Raw genomic sequence first — 22,091 nt, forward strand, 5'->3', positions numbered from 1 at the left:
CAGTCAGGAATTAAAATAAGAGCTCTGAGACACGATATTTTTCCAAAATTCAGATTTCATTCAAACCCGATCACTCCTTCATAAGTTAAAAATGCCTCATTTTTTCTAATTTTCCGAATTTACCCCCCCCCCCCCCAACTCCCCCAAACAGAGCAGATCCGTTCCAGTTATGTCAATCACGTATCTAGGACTTCTACTTATTTTTCCCACCAAGTTTCATCCCAATCCCTCCACTCTAAGTGTTTTTCAAGATTTTAGGTCCCCCCCCCAACTCCCTCCGATTTCAGCGGATCTGGTCGAGATTTTAAATAAGAGCTCTGAGACACGATATCTTTCCAAACATCAAATTTCATTAAGATCCCATGACCCGTTCGTAAGTTAAAAATACTTCATTTTTTCTATTTTTTTCAAATTAACCGACCCACGACCCCCCCCCCCCCCCCCCATATGGTCAAATCACAAAAACGATTATTTCTAATTTAATCTGGTCCGGTCCCTGATACTCCTGCCAATTTTCATCGTCCTAGCTTACTTGGAAGTGCCTAAAGTAGCAAAACCAGGACAGACAGACCACCAGACCAACAGACCGACAGAATTTGTAATTGCTATAAGTCACTTGGTTAATACCAAGTGCCACAAAAACTAAAAAGTTGGATTGCAATTTAACTCCAGACAAAATTTATAAATTCAGGTGAAACGATGGTATTGATCAACCATGGTATTGCAGAATTGTTTTTCAATAATATTTTACTAAAAAATTCAGAATGCACAGGTAAGGAGGTTTTAACCCTAGAGATTGAGAATCTGCACAATTTTTTGATCTTCTATAAGGTTGAAGTTGTCCAAAACTCACCCTTTAGACACCCTCAAATACACACCAGGCATAATACACCACTTTATTGAAATATTTTTTTTTTCATTTACTGATTTGTTTTATCTGTTAGTTCTTTTAAATATTAAATTTAAAAAAACAAACAAGTATTTTAGACTGAAAGTGAGGAGCAACATTAAATTTAAAACGAACAGAAAATATTACGTATATGAGGGGGCTCACTCCCTCGTCAATACCTAACTTTTCATGCTAAAGATAGAATCTTGTTTTGATTCTTTAAGAATGACCCCTGAATCACAAAGACCATTTAATTAGAATAAATAGCTCTTTTGAAAGTACTAAAAAACAACTTTAGCGTAAAGAGGGAGGCATTGACGAGGGGGCAAACCCCTTCATTTTCGTAAGAGTTTCTGTTAGTTTAAGTTTTAATGTTGCTCCTTACATTCAGTCTAAAAAAACTTGTTTTTTAATTTAATTTCTGATCATTTTTGTAAATAATGCTGGGAAATCTGGTGCCCCCTTCATGGAAAATTCTCTTCCCCCATGAAAAACTCCTCCATGGAAAGATCATCCCACATAGCCTCAACCCACACGAGAAGAAATCCACCCTCCCCTGAAAATGTCTATATACTTCCCAATAACCAATTCTATATATAAACAATGGGAAAAGTTCATATCTTGCAACCCTTCCCCCAGGGACTGTGGGGGATTAAGTCATCCTTAAAGACATAGTCATTAAATTTTTTGATTATGCTGAGCAAAATGGCTATCTCAAAATTTAGATCTGGAAATTTTGGGAAAAATTGAGCATGGGAGCTCCAAAAAATGGAGCTCCAAAAAATGGAGCTGCCCCCCAATTTTTTGGTCACTTAAAAAGGGCCATAGAACTTTTAATTTCCGTTCAAATGAACCCTCTTATGATATTCTAGGACCACCGGGTCAATGCAATCACTCCTGCAAAAAAAAAAAAAAAAACCACATCCATGATCTTTCCTCTGGCAAAAAATAAAAATTCCACATTTTTCCAAATAGGAACTTAAAACCTCTGCAGTAGGGTTTTCTGATATGCTGAATCTGATGGTGTGATTTTCATTAAGATTATATGGCTTTTAGGGGATAGTTGCCCCCTTTTTCAATAATAAGGCGAATTTTCTAAGGGTTGTAACTTCTGATGGGTATGGCTAAACTTGATGAGACTTATATATTTGAACTCAGTATAAAAATCCGATTCTTTTGATGTGTCTATTGGTATAAACATTCCATTTTCGTTTATGGTACTATTGAGCCAGTTCACTCCTTACTTACAGTTTGTTACCACAAACTGTTTGATATTTTGAAGTCATTTATAATTAAAATTGTTTTGTTTTCTTCAAAATCAAAGAAAAAGATGTGCATTAAGAATCACTACAACCCAATTTGTTTGTTTTTTTTTTTTTTTTTTACTTCACTAAGGTTCCCCTGCTCCTGTCTGTGAACCCTGTAATTTTCAAGCATATCAGTGAAAAATCATGTATTTGTACCACAATCAAATTTTTCTTCTAAAATTTGTTGCCCATGCCAGGGCTCCTTTGTTTAGTCTAGGGTAAAGGCACCAATGATTCAACAGTGCAATTTTGGAACCACTGTCAAAATTTTCCTTCAAAACAGGATAACTCTGCTTAGTCTTGACTTGGAACACCATCTCTTGAAGCTGTTATTATATTTTAACAATGTGAAATGTGGAAAGTATCCAATCTTTTCCAAAATATAGCCACATTGACTTTTTCTTGATAAAATTAAGTTAAAATGACAGCTAATATTATATTGACAAAACTATGGTCCAAGTGTCAAAAATTCTTGTCTGATGTAGTAGAAACCAGACCAACTAAGTGTTCCTTCAGCCGAATTCAAATGTACATATTGGCTTCTATTATGAGATTGATTTCTCTTGAGAATATTTTGTAGTAACTTTGTCAAAGTTTTTGACAGACAGCAACAGGCTCTGTTGAAATACAGGTGACTATGTTGCAACTTCACTGAACATGTAAAACATATGAGAAACAATTGGTGTTGAAATTCAAGGGTCCTTTGACAAAAATACAGTTATCAAATTTATGGGTACTTTCTCAACAATGAGAGATTTTGATGATTATTACTTGTAATAATATTTCTCATGAAAAAAAAGCAATTTTTTTTAATTGCAGTTTTACTGATTTGATGCTAGATTTTTCTGTCATCTGAGGAACTACTGCTTGGCATCATACTATGTTCATATTTTTAAGTATTTGACTTGGTTAATCACAACACCCTATTTCATTTATCAATGGATAAATTTGAAGTAGAGCCTTTCTTAGTAAATTTTATGTATGTTTTCTTTCAAATAGATCACAAGCTGTAAAATACAAAATATTCTCTCTGGCCCCTTCCCTGATTAGCATGGAATTCCTCAAGGAACCTTGTTAGGATCACTCTAATATGTAGTATTAGTTAATGAAATTGGTAAAATTCCTTAAAAGGTGTCAATATGCAGATGACCTGCTGATCCTTGAAGTATGTCATAGAACTATCAAAGATGTCTCCATCAGAATCCTACCCATGTTTTGGACAAAGCTAAGAATTTACATATGAAAGTAAATTCCATTAGCCTAAGTCAAATATAATGACAATAAAGTTTTTTAAATTATTGAAATCCATTCCCATTTTCTTAGACCCTATCCCAGCCAAGATGCTAATGAAACATTTTAAACTCCTTAGTGTCACAAACTTCTAATAATCTTAATGCGGATATGCATATTTCAAGAATTCTGGACTTTCAAGACAAAGGATAGTCAAAACTAAAAATGTTTAAAGTAGATCAAAGTAGTAGATTAATTTTCAAATGGCCAAATGTTGACACCACTTTCACTGTGAACCATAAAGAAACATTTCCTGGACCATTAAAGTTGAGAGAAAGTGGGCCATTCCAGATAGTGTTTATAGAGGGACCTATACCACACTATTGTATATCACATTATAGAGATCCAGGTCACATGACTACATTCCATATGATTATCCAATTTTGTTGCAATACTTGGGACAATTTTTTTGGTTTTTTGTTTCCACTATCTGAATAGTGTTTTATCATGGTAAAATTTCAGTTAATTGACTTCTACCTATCTCGGAAAGGGTTTAGGTTAGGAAAATGAAACTTTCAGGGATGAGTCTACAGGCTGAAGTATGTCCCAGGAAGGTATTTTAAAGTACCCACCTCCAATCCTTCTCCCTCTAGAGGGCCCTGAAATTTGCCTATATAACAGGTCTATACCTATTGAAATTTTGACAAAACAACATTTTACCTTAATTTTCAGTTACTAGTTGCTTTTTTGCTGCCTTTAGTTCTCAAAATGCAATTCCTGTTGTTTGAGTAGAATTTTGAGCCATGTCAATGTTTTTTTCAAAATTTAAGAAATGTATTTGCTTATCTTTAAAACCTTATAAAATGGGATTGAGCAAAGTTATGAAGCTGAAAGCAATTTTGTTGTACTTCAATTAAGCAGAAGATCTATTTTTCAAGGTTTCACTTTTATAACACACATATTTTTAAAGGTCATCAAAGGTCAGGGCCCTCTAGAGTGAGAAGGAGTAGAGGTAGGTACTTCAAAATGCCTTCCCATGACATACTTTAGCCTGTAGACCCATCCCTGAAAGTTTCATTTTCCTAACCTAAACTCTTTCCATGATAGCAAGAAGTCAATTAACTAGAATTTTATCTTTATCATTTACACATTAAAAAAAAGCTGAAGAGAAACAAAGAAATAAAGTAAAAAAAGAATAGGCATGTCAAATGCACCATGGTTCATTCACAATTACACCCCAAATATTTCAACATGTGTTGAATGGGGTTCTGACTTACATTGAAAACAGGCAACTTTTTTGTTCTGTCAAATTTGTAGGTCAAAACACTCCAATTTAAGAAAATCAGAGTTTTGTACCCTTTTCTCATATAACTTCTAATACAATAGTTAGATTCATAGATGTTTTTGCTACAAACAAAAAACCTCTTCAAACAAAGTCTTTAAATTAAGTCTTCCAGAGTAGGTATTTTTTTTTTATTTTTAAAGACAATTTTGGGCCCATTATCAATGTTGGGTGTTTTGAATCAATTCAAATTCAATTTAATCTTTTTTTTAATACTTTCTCCTCTTAATCTTGCTTTTTCCAGTATACACTCCCTACAGGTTGTAGGCTGATAAGAAAAGTTTAGACCAGTTTTGGCTGTCACAAATCAAGATAATCTAATTTCACAAACATTTTTTGTCTTCATTAAGCTACCTTGTTTCTGTATTTTTGTTTAGGTAGAAGTAAGCTTGCAATGAGTTCTAGGGACAGTGACAATAGTTGGGTGTTATATTTATTGACTTGAAGCTTGGAATGATTTCAGATTTTTTTATCATTTCTGATGGGTGTAAGGGGCATATTTAACCAATCAACCAATTATACCAGATTTTTTAGTCACTTAAAAAGGACACTAGAACTTTTGGTTTGTGTTCTAATGAGTTAGAACTTCAAAATACATTACTGGGACATACTTTAGTCTATAAACCCATCCCTGAAAGTTTTATTGTCATAACATAACCCCTTTCCAAGATAACCAAAAGTAGTTAAAGAAGAATTTTACTTTTTCTGAAGCCTAAAGTAGCTGAAGTAGGATTTTACCCAAAATTTGTAATTTAGAATAAAGATTAAGGTCTTTAAGGTCTTCAAGGTCTTGACAAGGGGTGAACCCCCTCCTATACATAAAAAATTATGTTTTTTTTTAGGTTTTAATGTTGCTCCTTAGCCTACTTTTGGTTGAAAAAAAACTTGTTTTTTAGTTAATCCATCTTAGAATAATAGACTATATTCATGCTATCTTCTAGCCTGTACAACACAAAATAAAAAAGAATGAGTAATTAGCCTACCTTGATATGGCTTAACAAGAGAATGTTCCCTCTTTAAAAAATCTTTTGTGTTCCATTCAGCATGAACTGAAATTGCAAACTGTATAAACAAGAGCAGGAAATTCATTATTGAATCTGATCTTGGATAATTTTCAACCAGATTTTAACCTTATCTTAAAACTGGCTTAACATCAGTGGCAAATCACAACTGACGAAATTCTTGGAGAAATTATTGAAATTCCAGATTGATCAATTTCTTCAACAAAAGAAAAACAGTGTTGCTGAAGAAGAAAGAAATTTTGAAATGTCATATAGCATAGAATTTCTTTTTTCGCAAAGACAAAACACATGTAATACAGACGTCCAACTAAATAATTTTATGGTACCAGTCAATTTGATGTTTTTGCTCGTCAATCCTTAGTTTTCCAGACTTCTAGCATTCATGAGGGTCATTACACATAGCTTAAAAGCACCGAAATACCCGACCCTTTTTTATCATTTCAAGATAGGGCGCACAGACATCAGCACAATATATATTTTTGTATGAGCTTTTTAGCATCATCTTATCCAGCCTTGCAGGCTTCAATTGTAGCCTTGTCTGGTGCATTTTCAGTGCTTATCTCCACAATTATGTCTGATAGTAATGCTTACTTTTTTTATCTTGAATAAATTACCGGATTTTCATTGAACTTTTCATTTGGACTAAGATAATTGGTTGAATAATTTGGCACATCTAGCAAACAAAAAAATGCAATGAAAGTATAAGCTATAGTGCAGGAAACAAATTATTTTATAGGTTTTGGACTTATATTTTATTTTTCTGTCAAAATGCTATATGAAAACATTTAAAAATTGGAACTCGGGCTGTTCCCCAAAGCGTAATTAACGCTTTTAAAAAAATTGAAAGATTTAGAATTGAAAGAATTGATAGAAAAAGAATCTTTGAAAAATACAATCAGATACAACAAATTAATCCCTTGTTTGTTGAAACAGAAGAAGACCACAACGCTTGATATCTTGATGGATTGTATTGGATATTCGATTACAGCATCTTTCGGAGACGAATTCCAATAAGTCCATTATACCACAAAGATTAATCCTCGACAATGTAGAAATTGAGTCTACCGTAGCACGAAAATACTTAAGAGTATACTTGGACCCGAGACTGACTTAGCAAAGTCAAATTGACTACTAGAAACATTCATTGGCACAAAGACTTTTTATTTTTAAGTGCCTAACATGGTGGGCTAAATCCTAGACAAAAAAATTCTTTGACTTTTACAAGATATTTATTTGTTTGAAGATACAGTATGTTATAAAGCCTATGGCAAATAACTGAGACTAATCTTGCCAAATTTGAAACAATCCAAAATTTGGCCCTAGGACTACGTGCTCAATGCTATTCAAAACAAACTGAAACACCTTTCCAATCACTTTTATATTTTAGAAAGACGGAATGTACTGATCATTAAATATTGTAGCAAGATACAAGCAATTGGATAAAAACATGATATCTCTAAGATTAGTTTTTATAAAGTTTATTCCTCAAATCATTTGTCATTCTTTGAGTCATGGAAAATAATTAATGAACTTGTCACTTCTTGAAGACCTGACCCACCTTGTGTTGGTTATTTTTATGTACTTCCAGGAAGAGTGATGTCAGATCCTATTCAAAATAAAGTACATATGCACGAGAAAATGGCAATTTTGCATCCATATTTTGTCTAAATATATAGTGATGGTTTGACAAAGAAAAATAAACATGCCTCTGCATCTGTTATCCTAAGTTTTGCACTTATATAAAAAACACACTTCCTTGCAATGCTTTCATGCTCACTACAGAGCTGTCAGCCACATATTTCTTATGTTTATTTTTTTAAATACAAAACAAATTGTCAGCTTCATTTTTCAAACTGACGACATGCTCTGAGGCATTTTGGAGTTGGATTGCTTTTGCAATATTTTGCCTCCCTTCCTTTGTGTAATTTGCTTGTATCTATTGGGTAAAACGTTAAATGGTGTCTTTTTTATTTTAGAAAGCAGTTGAATCAAGTACATGAAACTATCTGGAATTAGTCAACAAAACAGGTTTTCATTTAGTTCAGCCCCTTGAATATTCTTTGAAAGGCTCATCTGAATTCCATTCGTCGTTTTGGAAATTAAGTTCAAACATGCATACGTTTCTCAATAAAATATAGTGTATTTAAAGAATGAACAAATTGCTGAACTTGCAGCCTTACACTGTTTACTATAGGGTGATTGATATCCCCAAAGACATTATTACTAGATCTTTCAACAATACTGAACAAAATGGCTTTCTTAAAATTGTAGTCGGAGCGGTTTTGGAGAATGATATGTATCATCCTTTCGAGGAGAAAATGGTTAAGAAAAAAGATCCTTGGGAAGAATATTTACCAGCTATTATTCAGATTGAAAGAGCTGAACCTCCATCAATAAAATTCAAGGCTACCAGCTCCAAAATAAAGCTTGAACTCATTCAAAAGGTGCAATAAGAGACAAATGTCTGGAAACACAATTTCTAAATGTAATAAGAAACAATTTTAATATCATAATGTTTCTTCTAAAAGAGCACAGAAATATCACATTCATCTTAGGCATTTTTCATTTGTAATGAATGTGAGCATTGCCCAAATAAAGTGTCAATGGCTTCTAATAAAAATAATTATTCTATTTGTAACTAAAGTAAAGATAGTTGATATTTCGCGAAAAAGAGCGGTTAATGCAAACAAACGTCTGCAGCAGCCTTTAATGAGCAATATAAAATACTTACAATTAATGTTCACAAACAATTAAAGTTTGCAATCAGTGGTCGTTTTCAGACCACCCGCATCCAACACGGAGTTCGACATGAGTTGTGCAGATTATAGTTTTGAGTGCCTTGTTAATCACGGGTAAATATTTTCTCAGAACCCGTATTCAATCATGCTATTCTGGTGCGTTAGTTTTAAAAAACCATTTCCAACACGTTTGGAATCCGTAAGATGAAAACGCTTTATAGTTTTGCTGGGTTCAACGCGATGACCGAGAAAACGATTTTCGTCGAACCACTCAAAACTCGATTCAAACCCGGTGTTTGAAAACGCAACTAATGATTAGATTTTTTTGAAGAAATAGAATTTAACTATCATTATCATTTATTAGAAATTTTTACAGACTACATCGGAATCTTTGAAGACCAGATATTAAGAATCAAAGTAAATATATAAAAAGCTGAATAAAATTAGGCTAAGTGAATTCTAAACTGCAGAGCTAAACAAAAAATTCCCCTGCCTAAGTTCTAGATGGGTATAGGCTAGGGTAGTCTTTTTGACAGGCTATTAGTTTGTATATCAGTAGTTCACTAGATATTAAGTTATTCTAAAATAGTATGTCTTGAAACTTGAAGTTTTTTTCTATTGTTTGTCCTAGGTAGAATATTAATACACCGCTTTGGGTAAAATTCTAGATTAAGGTATTTTTTTTTATCTCTGAAAATAGGCTAGTCGAGTTGGGCTAATGAAAGGGATAAGGTTTATATTAATGGAATATTCAGGTAGCTAAAAAATGAACTTGCCTCTATAGTCAGAATTGTGGATGCAGAATTCAGGATGCAATTCTGATTAGGCTATAGAGATAAGTTTATATCTTAGCTACCTGAGTAGCTTAGTCTTTTAATATAAACCTTATGCAATGAAAATCCTAGGCATTAATCCAGAACATAAGTTAGCCCTCTGAGAAGGTATCTTGATTTACCTACATCTGCTCCATCGCTTTTCAAAGAGAACTGACCTTTGATGGCCTGTTATAGCCTAATTTTTGTGTTTGAAAGTGGAACCTCAAGAAATAGCTCTTAAGCTCAAGTTGGGTAAAAGAAAATTAGTCTTAAAATTCTAGTTTATTGACTTTTGGCTATCTTGGAAAGGGGTTAGGTTAGGAAAATAAAACTTTCAGGGATGGGTCTACAGGCTAAAGTATATCCCAGGAAAGTATTTTGAAGTACCCATCTCCACTGTATCTCCCTCTTGAGGGCCCTGAAATTTGCCTACATGACAAAACAACATTTTGCCTTAATTTTCAGTTACCATTTTCGTAATCTCTAAATTTTTTTCTGAAAATGCAATTCCTGTTATTTGAGTAGAATTCTGAGCCATATCAATGTTTTTTTTTTCAAAATTTAGGAAATTTATTTGCATATCTCTAAAGCCTTATAAATTGGGATTGAGCAAAGTTATGAAGCTGAAAACAATTCATTCAACATTCAATTGTTGTACTTCATTCAAGCAGAAGATCTATTTTGCATGGTTTCATACTTATAACACACATATTTTAAAGGTTATCAATGGTCAGGACCCCCTAGAGGGAGAGGGAGTAGAGGTAGGTACTTCAAAATACCTTCCCAGGATATACTTTAGCCTTGAGACCCATCCCTGAATGTTTCATTTCCTAACCTAACCCCATTCCAAGATAGCCAAAAGTCAATAAACTAGAATTTTACCTTTGTTTTTATTGTTGTTTATTGACCAGGTGCATTTAGATGATCAGTAGCTTCCCAGTCAAGTTTACACTTCCTTGAGGACTACTCAACAACTAGACCTCATTTCAAAACCTCATCAAATTCAGCAGTAAATGTGTTTTAAGAGAGTTTATTCCTACCATTGATGGTCCTTGACAAAAAGAAATGAATGTAGAATCTGTTTTGGGTAGACTGCTTAACAAATTTCTGGTAATGATTTCAATTTGAAACTGGTGCTTGCTTGCTTGCAAACTTGAAAACAGATTTACCCATGAAAGGAGAATTATGGTAAAAGAAAGTAAAACTTGGCAGAGAAATTTCAGAGTATCCTCTTTAAATTAGACTATAAAACATAATTTCAGCTCTTATACTTTAGATTCTGGCTTTAGGACACACAAAGATAACTCTTTTTGGCTCCAGGTAAAAAACACACACAGCTTTTTAAAGTGTTAATTTAAGTTCAGCAATCCAGCTAGAGCTAGAATTTTTTTTTGTAAATATTGCAGAGAAATAATCCTTCTCACTTTTTATAATAAACTGAAAGCTGCAACACAGGAAAAAAAAATAGGACCAAACCAAATTGCTCCCACAACATGATTACTGTATAAAAATAAAAAATTGAGTCAAATGGTGTTGTATTAGTACTTGAAGTTATCTGGATTTTGCCAAGGCCATTATGTATGACTGCCTATAAAACTTCAAAGTCCTGGAAATTATTAATTTGATAAAAGAATTACTTTTGGGATGCAGAAATAAAGGTATTAGGATGTAATTAGGATTGATTTTGGTCAAACATTTTGCATTGTTGCTTATTATTTTGTTGTTTCTGTTTTTTGTCTCTATTAGTCTATCCATTGATTCTATTGCACTTTTCAGACAGTTATACTCTAAACTATGTCTATTGCACTTTTAAGACAATTATACTCCAAGGCTAGGAGGCATGAGATCCCATTGTTTAAAAGACTCCTAAGTCACATTATATGACTTATGAAAATTTATTATGATTAACCTTGTATCATTTATACTTACCTACAAAAACAAACAAGGTGCTAAAACAGATAACATCATGAATAACTAAGGACAGCTATGTATATATTTGCCTGTTCTTCAAAGTAGACAATGTTGTTTAAGTCAATGGCATTGGTGAGGTTTTTCTTTTTTTTGTTAACAACATAAGGAATCTAGTCAAAAATTAACCATGGCAGTTATCAGCAAAGTCTCAATAAACTTGACCTTGCTAAATGTTCTATCAGCAATGACAACTGCAACAGGTGCTGTTGCAGCCAATTTGCAAAGGTGATTGGTTGCTTAAGTTGGCAGTGCTGTCAATTTCCTTCACCTAGGAGTTCTCCAAAGCTAGTAGTACCATGGCAAAACTTGAAAGCTTTACTTGAAAAACAGTAGAATCTGGATGTATTTCTTGGTTTGGGAAAAATTTTGTTGCTAGCTCAATATCTGTAATGAAACCTCATTTGTAAAAGTAGGTTAAAGTTAGTATCAAAATGTCTGAAAATTGACAATGGAAACTCAAAGATTATCTCCCTTCATTGTAATCAGCCTTTCTAGCAGGATTCTAAAATATTGTCTATAGAACTGATACCTTGAGGTCTTGGCTTGACTCTGATCCTGGCTGTTAAAACAAGATGATCCAAGACACCAACAATGTTTTCTGACAAAATCTGTCTTTAGATTGACTTCTCTGATTCTTACAAACCTTTTTGCACTGTCAATGAAATTGTTCATTTTATCCTCCAATATTCTTTTGAACAGTTTCTTCATAGCTTCAAGCATATTAATTGCATCAATGATGTTAATCTGCTCTTCTTCATTTGAAGTTTAGAATCCTTTTTCAGAAGGCTGTTAGCTTGTGCCTAAAACTTCCCATTGGTGTTCTTTATCTGTTTTGTTTTTTGAATGGTTGAAACTGTTGCTTCAAACTAAGTAAGTACTGCTTGTATTGTTTCAGCCCTTGTAATTTTTCTTTAACTGGTTGTTTAGAGACTAAGGCTGTTTACAATCAAAGGGAGTTTCCCTTAAAGGGTAGAAAAATGCTTTGTAGTTGAAGAGAAGAACCCATTTATTTTGTCAAGGATTTTGAAAAGCTAAACTGTCCAAAGAGATGAATTGCTGCTATGTTCTATAAAAATGTTTTGTCTGTGGCTCTGTCAGCAAAAACAGGGAACATGATGGTCAAGAAGTTTAGATATAATGTGCTGGGCTTCATTAAATTCACCAGACATTACACTTGCATAGTCATAAGACTGGAAAGCTAGTTCATCCCGAGGAAATTCCTCTCCTTGACATTATTCCTATTATACTTTCTGTCATACCCTGCCTGGTTTTGTCATTAGTCTTACTAACATCTAATAGTCTCTTTCTAGGTGTCCCTTCAAGTTGTTATTGCAGATTACACCTGCAAGCTTATCAGAATGTAAAGCATTGGGTATTGTATCACATAATAAAAATCTAAATCCAAACTTTATCAAGGATTTTCTCCCTGACTTCTGCTGAAAGAAAGATAATGAGATCATTCTGAGGAGTTGTAAGTAAATTTGTATGGTCTATATTGGGTATCAAGAGTTGCCACAAATCTTGCATGTAGTTGAACAATTTAAACAAAGTTGTCATTTTGTTTTTTTGTTATCCTAAAGCCAATGACCTGCCTTGTTAGGGTCCCTGCAGCATCTAATGTCTCTCCATGTTTTTCTTGCTGCAAAATCTTAGTTTGAGTGCTTTTATTAAGTATGATATCCCCATGAGTGCTCTTGTTGACAAAATGACAAAAATAGAACAAAGCTACTTTTTTTGACTCGGAAGAGAAATGACTTGCCAGTTTTCCTTTCTTTGCCTTTTTTTGCTCTTCATTTTGTGCTGTGGCTGTAGACTAGCCTCTATCCAAGCTTTTTTGAATTGGTTGCTTGTGGGACCACTGGAGAAAGGGAAACACAGCATCTCTCTTGATATTGTATTCTAAGAACTGGTAATCCTCATAGCATCCTGTATGAAAACACTACTCTTTTGTTTCTTGTATTGAAGGATCAACTGGGAGATGCTCAGCTTTGGTTGATTAAGACCACATGAAATAAGGTACTTTCTTTAGTTTTTGCTAGAAATTGACATCCTTATTCTCAGACCCTTGTGAACCATACTTTCCAAATTATCACTACAACTCTCAACAACAATTCCAGTAACTGTTGAAATATTATGAAGTTCTTCAGTGGAATCTATTGTTAAATCTTTACATAGCTCAAACACAGAAGATGATGTACATTGTATTTCCTCCAAGATATCTCTCACATACATCATAAGATTTTCCCAGACATTCTTAGATATGTCATTAGAACCAACAACTAATGCTATTACCTTAAATTACCTTAAATCACATTTGCCAGCGAGATAAGGTGGTAGATCCTCCTGTAGTTCTCGCTGGTGGTGAGTGATGTAATTATGTTGGCTTAGCTTCCCAGTCCAGCCTCCACTCGGCCCTCTCCCAGTCCCTGTCGACTCCAGCCTTGAAGGAGTGGGGTGTCTCAGCTTGGATGGTAGACTCGGATAGGCTATTCCAGAGGGGGACCACCCGAATGGAAAAGAAACCACGTCGTTCCCTTCTCCGACATCCAGGCAGGTGAAGCTTAAGACTGTGACCTCTTGAATTGTTAGCCAAAGAGGGGGTGAAGATCTGGTTCAGGTGACCGGATTTGAAAATTTTGCGTGCCATGATCACATCTCCTCTATATCTTCGATAGGTGAGGGTTGGAAGTCTCAAAGATCCTAGGCGATCCTGGTAAGGGACATTATTTAAGCCACGGACCAGTTTGGTTGCTCTCCTTTGGACACTTTCAAGGGCTCTTGTGTCCATTTTATTTTGGGGAAAGGCCAAAGTCAAGCCAAACTCAAGGTGGGGACGGACAAGGGATTTATAAAGTTTTATAACCACACATGACTTTCTGGTTACAAAAGAGCGCTTAATGAGTCCGAGAGCTCGATTAGCTTTTGCAACCTGAGCCTGAGTGTGGCTGTGGAATTTTAAATCTTTGTCCACAATGACGCCTAAGTCTCTTTCCTCGGCAACTGCTTCCAACTGATCACACCCTATATGGTAGGGATGGTGGGGGTTATTGTGCCCTAAGTGCAGTACCTTGCATGCTATGATGTATTTGAGCTTGGTAAAACATGTAAAAAACACCTTGTTGGGTTATTGATCAGAAATGTCTTGCCCTATATTTGACTCCTTCTTGTAGTCCATTTTGATTGATAGCATGACATCAAAATTACTGTAAAGGGCTAGAGGCGCACATGTAGAATAATTTCTGTTAATCAGAAGGTTTAATGTTGCTCATTGCTTTCATCCCTGGCAAAAACAAACTTCCTCCCAACTTGAATGAGCTATCACAGAGTCTTCAAAAGCCCTTCTGTCCTAGGGAAAAAAATAATTTTGGGTAGACAGTCAAGTCTTGCTTGTCATTCTCAAATGTTGCATCCCTCTCAACATTGTATTGTTAATTGATTTTTCTTTCACTATCTTGTATACACTAGCTTTGAAAGAGTCTTCTTTGGCTTATTTTCTTTGAATTCTAATTACTTTTCCATTGTCTAGAAATGTCTTGCCTTTTTTTCCACTTACAATGAAAGTTTGACTGGCGATCTGACAATATGTAAGCATAAACGGATTTTTAAGATTGTTGTTAAGCTACCTGTCACTTTAAGCTTGGTTTAATTTAAATGACTGCTTAAAGCCAAGTTTATTTGAAAGAAGAATTTAACAATAAAATAAAATAACTATTCTGTTTATATGCCAATTAAGTTTTTGGTATCTACAACTAAAGCTAAGCAAGGCTAAAATCAACCATTTCTCTACTGAGAAGTCTGAAAATTCCAAAGTCTTTTCAGAAGAAGGAAAATACAAAGTAGGCTTTCTCTGACTGAGTTGAGCACCTAGGAATTAGATAAGGCTAAAATAGGTGACTTAGATGACTTCATAAAAAGTACAGGCTAGATCTGAATGATCAGACAAAAACAAATTACATGTAAACATAAGCCAGTTTTTAAGGCATGAGTTGCTACTAGTCCAGTCCCTTTAAACCTGGTTTAATTTAAACCACTCTATTGAAAAATGACATCAGAAAATTAAATGATGAAATGTAAAATGACTTTTCTATTTACAAGCAAATTTAGTATTTGATTTTTACAATGGAAGCTGAGTTTTGTCAAAATCAGCCATTTCTTTACCAAGAAATTTGAAAATGCAAAACTCCTTTCAGGAAAAGGAAACACAACTTAGACTGTCTCAGATCTGAGCACTGGAGACCTGGGGACTCAATGAGGTCAAAATAAACTACTTATAGAACTTTGCAAAAAGCAGGGGGGTGAGTTACCCCTGTAGACTTTCTCTCAGATACAGAGCTTGGCTGGATTTAGAATGGGTTGGAATTTAAGTGAAATAATTGTTAGTTTTTACTAGTTCTGTGACCCTAGGGTATCAAACACTGAGTAGTATTCATCAACATTAACACACAATTAAATTGAGCAGTACCAGCCAATGCTTTTTTTGTGTTTGTTGGGTTAAGCTTCCCCTACCATACTGTTTCACAGAGTTCTGTTTGCTTCAAATCGACAAATAGCCTTAATAATTTGAAAAATTGTTTTGACTTCTCTCACAAAGAAATAAATAAAAACTAAATTGTTGCAAAAAAGAAGCAAAACTAGCAATCTAGTTAGTTTTGCTTTGAAGGGGCTTGCAGGGCAATTTTTCATAGTCTGAATGTTAGGTTTTGCATTTTCTTTTGGTATTTCACGTCATAATCTGGGAAAATCACTTACTCTATGTTCATTCCTCTTGTCTGTTTGTTTTGATATTTCATGGTTGAAGCACGTGGATAAGCTCAAGGTACTGCTGGTCTTGTATTTTGCGGGTCTCTACTGTCCTCCTTTCTCCAGTTCTGGTTGCAATCTTCTAAATATGCCACTTATGGTATGCCATCACAATAGAAGATAAGTATATTGAAAGTCCTTTGGGTATCTGGCTTTTGGCCCTAAACACTGAGTAGGGTAGCCTTAATTACCTGAACTCTTTTGGTATCAGAAAAAACAAAATTGAGTGTTATAAGACCCCAGCCAAAATACTTGTCTTATTTTCTATTCATATGAGTAACATCCACTTTGCAAGTCATTTTGGTGTATGATCTTAATGATTTCTATTAATTTTCAGATCTGATTTAATGGTTTAAATTGTGATTATGGCGGCATTCGGATGATAGATTTTCTTGAAATTGAATAAAGTCTTTGTATTGCCTTTCACATAAACATGAGCTCACCAGCATTGACTGAGGATAGAGTAAGTCTAATTTTCTTTTTACCCTGTTTTGTTTCTGAACATTTGGCTGACTGTTATGTTTTAGTAGCTTTCTCAAATTGTTTTTCTTGAATAACCTAAAAGTCTCTTTTTGTTTAGGGATATTCTGTTGTGTCCATTTCAAGTCAAAGGAAAATCCAAGTATTTTACCAGGGAGATGTGTGGAAAAGAGAATGTAATGTGTCTATTTGCAGGAATGCTTGAAAATTTTCAACATATGTCCTTTTTTCCCAAAATTTTCTTGATAAAGGGAGAGATAGGCTTATATTTCCAGCTTGAAGCTTTATTGCAGAGAAACACAATTTGTCTTTATATGAACTCTAAAGAGCTGAGTAAAACAAGTTTGAGATGTAACATAGGCTACATAATTGACTAGCAGAAAGAAGTGTTAACATATGAGTGATAAGTGTGGATTTAAGTTTTTCAACACAGTGGCATTAATACCAGGAGACATTGCACAGGGCTTGCCGAAGCTTTGGTCCTGACACAATGTTCAGACTCCTCCAAGTTCCACCCTATCTTCGATTTATTTCACTTATTTTCTAGGATTAAAAGATGGATATGCCTGATTTACATGCATGCTTCTGTGAAAATTAACTTCAGTGCCTGTTTTAAATGAGTAGAAGAGAAACAACTTATGTAAATAAAGTCAAGCCTAGTTCCACTTTTACCAGGAGTCCAAAAATTAGAATTTTTCCAACAATTTAATAAGTTTTAACAGATAAAAAGAATCTTCAGTTCTGATAATAAATTAGTGTTTAATCCAAGCATAAATAATCAGTTCGTTATATTAAAAAAAATTAGACAATCCTAATTATTTTCTATTTGTTTAATGTAAGTTGGTATTAGCATAATGGCAATCTCCTTATGGCTGACCTTTTTCATAAAGAAGAAGCAACTAAATAAAGGTGTTGAAATAAAATTGTCATATTTTTAAACTTACGAGGATTCCAAGTAAAGAGCATATTTGTATAACAAATAGGCTTAGAAAATATCAATCCTTTTTGTTATGGCACTTGGTATTAACCAAGTGACATATAGCAATTGCAAATTCTGTTTGTCTATCTGTCTGTCTGTCTGTCCTAGTTTTGCTACTTTGGGCACTTCGAGGTAAGCTAGGATGATGAAATTTGGCAGGCGTATCAGGGACCGGACCGTATTAAATTAGAAATAGTCGTTTTCGCGATTTGACCATCTGGGGGGAGTGGGGGTCAGTTAATTCAGAAAAAATAGAAAAAACGAAGTATTTTTAACTTACGAACGGGTGATGGGATCTTAATGAAATTTGATGTTTGGAAGGATATCGTGTCTGAGAGCTCTTATTTTAAATCCTGACCAGATCTGGTAACATTGGGGGGAGTTGGGGGAACCTAAAATCTTGGAAAAGGCTTAGAATGGAGGGATCAGGATGAAACTTGGTGGGAAAAATAAGCAGAAGTCCTAGATACGTGATTGACATAACCGGAACGGATCTGCTCTGTTTGGGAGAGTTGAGGGGGGGGGGGGTAATTCTGAAAAATTAAAAAAATGAGGTAATTTTAACTTACGAAGGAGTGATCAGATCTTGATGAAATTTGATTTTTAGAAGGATATCGTGTCTCAGAGCTCTTATTTTAAATCCCGACCGGATCCGGTGAAGGGGAAATTGGGGGGAACGTAAAATCTTGGAAAACGCTTAGAGGGAGGGGGGGGATTGGGATGAAACTTGGTGGGAAAAATAAGCACAAGTCCTAGATACGGGATTGACATAACCGGAACGGATCTGCTCTCTTTGGGGGAGTTGGGGGGAGGGTTGATTCTAAAAAATCAAAAAAATGAGGTATTTTTGACTTACGAAAGAGTGATCGTATCTTAATGAAATTTCATATTTAGAAGGACCTCGAAGCTCAGATCTCTTATTCTAAATCCTGACCGGATCCAGTGTCATTAGGGGGGAGGACTGGAAAACGCTCAAAGCAGAGAGATCAGGATGAAACTTGGTGGAAAAAATAAGCACAAGTCCAAGATAGGTGACTGACGTAACCGGACCGGATCCACTCTCTTTGATGGAGTTGGGTGGGGGGGGGATAATTCGGCAAAATTAGAAAAAATGAGGTATTTGTAACTTACGAACAGGTGATCAGATCTTAATTAAATTTAATATCTAGAAGGATCTTGTGCTTTAGAACTCTCATTTTAAATCTCAACCAGATCCGGTGACATTACAGGGGGTTGGAGGGGGAACCCGGAATTCTTGGAAAACGTGAAAATCGAGGTATTTTATGAATGGGTAATCATATCTTAATGAAACTTGATATATAGAAGAATCTTATGTGTCAGATGCTCCATTTTCAATTCAAATCGGATCCAGGGACATAGAGGGTTAGGGGGGGGAAACAGAAATCTTGGAAACTGGAAGTCTTGGAAACCCTTAGAGTGAAGAGATCAGGATGAAACTTGATGGGAAGAATAAGCTCAAGTTATAGATACGAGATTGACATAATTGGTACGGATCCGTTCTCTTTGAGGGAGCTGGGGGTTGTTAATTTGGAAAAATCAGAAAAATTGAGGTACTTTTAACTTAAGAACGGGTTACCGGATCTTAATGAAATTTGATATTTCGAAGCAGGCAGGTACGCAGGAATTTTTTCGGGGGGGGGGCAAAACCTTCGAAACAGCAGATATAAAGTAGCACTTTTTTTTTTGTTTAGTAACTAAATAAATGCAAAAAGCACCTATATCGGAAAATATAGATTAACTTTAATCTGTTGTATTGTAGCGGATGGGGGGAAGGAGACTGAAGCCTCAAAAGTACGTTTTAGGCTCAGGTTATGTTCATAGCGATATAGGACCAGTGATTAATCTATTATATCCCACTGAAAGGGAAATTTTAGGGCTAATAGTGCATTATGGGTGCTGTGGGGGGTAGTTCTTCTATTGCGAAAACGTCGATTTTAATGAAAAATGCAGACTCTCTTTACAAAAAAATAACAGTATAATCGCTAATTACTTCAAAGAGGGTAAAAAGTTAGACAGAAAATGGGTTAATAATTGGGCAGTGACTTGACCAGGTAATTGCATGCTGTAAAATCCAAAAAAAGGCTTCACACATGTATCTAGATTCTTAATAAATGTTCTACTTTTGCCAGACATCCGAAGAAACCATGGGGAAATTAAACATTTCACAAAATTTCAGGGGGGGGGCTGGGCCCGAAGCCCCCCTCCCTACGTACGTGCCAGTTTAGAAGGAACTCATGTCTCAGAGCTCTTATTTCAAATTCCGACCAGATCTTTTGACATTGGGGGGAGGGGAGGGGAGTTGGAGGGGGAAACCGGAAATCTTGGAAAACGCTTATAAATGTTGTACGTGATTGACGTAACCGGACTAGATCCGCTCTCTTTGATGGAGTTAGGTGGTGGGGTTCAGTGCTTTGGCGAGTTTGGTGCTTCTGGATGTGCTAGGACGATGAAAATTGGTAGGCGTGTCAGGGAGCTGCATAAATTGACTTGATGAAGTCGTCTTTCCCAATTCGACCATCTGGGGGGGGGGGGGGGGCTGAAGTGAGAGGAAAAATTAGAAAAATTGAGGTATTTTTAACTTACGAGTGGGTGATCGGATCTTAATGAATTTTGATATTTAGAAGGACCTCGTGACTCAGAGCTCTTACTTTAAATCCCGACTGGCATTAACCCTCTGATTTTCCTTTTAAAGCATTCTATTGATTCTTAGAATTTTGCTAGAGCTCATACCACATGAGCTCTTGGCTCATGGCTCTTCCGACCTCGTCAGAAGTGTTATATGAGCTCTTAGCTCTTGTTTTAAAAGTACAGCTTGAGGGGGAATTTTGTGTGAATAAGAAAAATTTCCTCATTTGTGATTCTGGTGTTGATTGACAGTCCCATCATTAGTTACCGCATCAATGATTTATCAGCAAATTAGGTGGCTTTCTCTGATAGATAATTTTTTTTTGTGTATCATTTTTTTGTTCTGTTTCTGTTTTTGGGTGGATAGGGGTGTTGTTTTTAATGGTCACTCAGTCTCTGAGTAGCCTGATTTTATTGTTACTTGTTTAAAGTTTTATCATTGCTGTGTAATGTGGACAGGTGCTAGCCCATGTTTTTCTTTCTTTCTTTTTTTTTTTTTTTTTTTTTTTTTTTTAGTTTTGCTAATACGTTGAATAGAAATAGATCAATCATGTCTAGTATCAAATTAATTTGCTTCAGTCCTGGCTCAAACTAGATTATTGCAAAGTGACTATTGTAAAAAAAAACACACATAAGGATATGTTATTTGCAGTTTTTCCACAATATTAGTCAACCATGCTTATGCTAATCACTCTTTGTTTGTGACTGCGATTTGGATGAAGTTCGGAAAGGTGATGGTTGTTGGATGTGAACCTTCCTCAATGTTTTTCTTAATACAATCTGGGCTGTGGAAACAGTTTGTCACTTGGATGACAGGGTCTGAAACAGATGTGCAATTGAATGTGTACTTTGGTCTAATCGGCCATTAAACTTGCCATTTTCAAATACATACAATTTAATTATTGATTACCGTAATTTTTGTCCGGCAATTACAACTTGACTGTAACGATTCCTAATCCAATTACAGATATGTTTCGATTAAAAGCAGTAAAATCACATAAAAAAAATATGGCCATGATATCAAAAATTGTAGTTGCAAAGTACAAGATTCTAGAAGTCAGTTGGGGTTGATCTTGTTTGATGTTGGATAGGGAAGATTTTTCTTCTCTGTAACACTGAAGGTACTCTCAGTGGTAGCCGACAAGGGATGGTTAAGTGCTTTTTTCTTAAAGATGCCATAAAGCTATCAATACTGTGTATGAGAAAATCAAGTTAATTCTAATATTTTTCAGTTTGCTAGTTGATCAATTCAAAACTTTATAGATTCGTATTTTGTCTTTGATATATATTGGTTATATAGTAGGAAATGATATGTACCTTGTGTGTATATGTTTTTTTTTTTTTTTTTTGTTGTTATTGTTGTGAATTCAGGTGTCACATTTACACAGAAAAAGTCTAAAAACTAAATAATACAATAAAAGCAACTTTTCCCCTCTTTTCATAATATGCAGTCAAAAGTGTATAATTGTATGCTCATTAGTTCAATTAGCACCATATAAACGTATTTCTGATGTTCACGTTCGGACGCACTGGTCCTATAAAATTTAGAACTTACGATCCAAATTTTGCTTGAGAGCAATTCGTTTCTATCTTACTAAATCTTTCTAAATAATTGTGTTCAAAGCGCTTTTTACCTTGCCTATTGATGTTTGAGGATGGACATGTTACAATGGCAAAATATACCACAGAAAATGTTATCATATATCTGCCTTTCTCATTGTGTTCCCTAGCATATATAGTCTAAAACTTATACTTGTCAGGTCATTAATTTGAAAATAATCTTGTACATAAAAATATAAATACATTGAAAGATAACTTAAGCTAGAAGAGGGCTGGTTTGTAGTGGGTGTCAACTCCTGGCACTGTATTTAA

At 34.8% G+C, this 22,091-nt stretch overlaps 2 protein-coding genes across 3 annotated transcripts in view; one reads left to right on the plus strand and one right to left on the minus strand.

The window, feature by feature from the left end:
* LOC136024941 (vesicular integral-membrane protein VIP36-like) overlaps positions 1-6,003 on the minus strand; it is a 63,665-nt gene extending 57,662 nt beyond the window's left edge. The window contains exon 1 of the mRNA XM_065700534.1: positions 5,752-6,003. Coding sequence (XP_065556606.1) covers positions 5,752-5,857 — 106 coding nt within the window. The 5' untranslated portion in view covers positions 5,858-6,003. The remainder of the gene's footprint in view (positions 1-5,751) is intronic.
* Positions 6,004-8,845: 2,842 nt separating this feature from the next.
* LOC136024942 (ubiquitin-like protein 3) overlaps positions 8,846-22,091 on the plus strand; it is a 38,617-nt gene continuing 25,371 nt past the window's right edge. Inside the window, exons 1-2 of one of the 2 annotated variants that reach the window (XM_065700535.1) lie at positions 8,846-8,945; positions 16,452-16,577. In XM_065700535.1, the coding sequence (XP_065556607.1) occupies positions 16,548-16,577 (30 nt within the window). In that variant the 5' untranslated portion in view covers positions 8,846-8,945; positions 16,452-16,547. Of the gene's footprint in view, positions 8,946-12,624; positions 12,786-16,451; positions 16,578-22,091 lie in introns of those variants that run through there. The other variant, XM_065700536.1, reaches the window with a different exon arrangement.

This window comes from Artemia franciscana, chromosome 3 (assembly GCF_032884065.1).
Source record: "Artemia franciscana chromosome 3, ASM3288406v1, whole genome shotgun sequence".
Lineage (NCBI taxonomy): Eukaryota > Metazoa > Arthropoda > Branchiopoda > Anostraca > Artemiidae > Artemia > Artemia franciscana.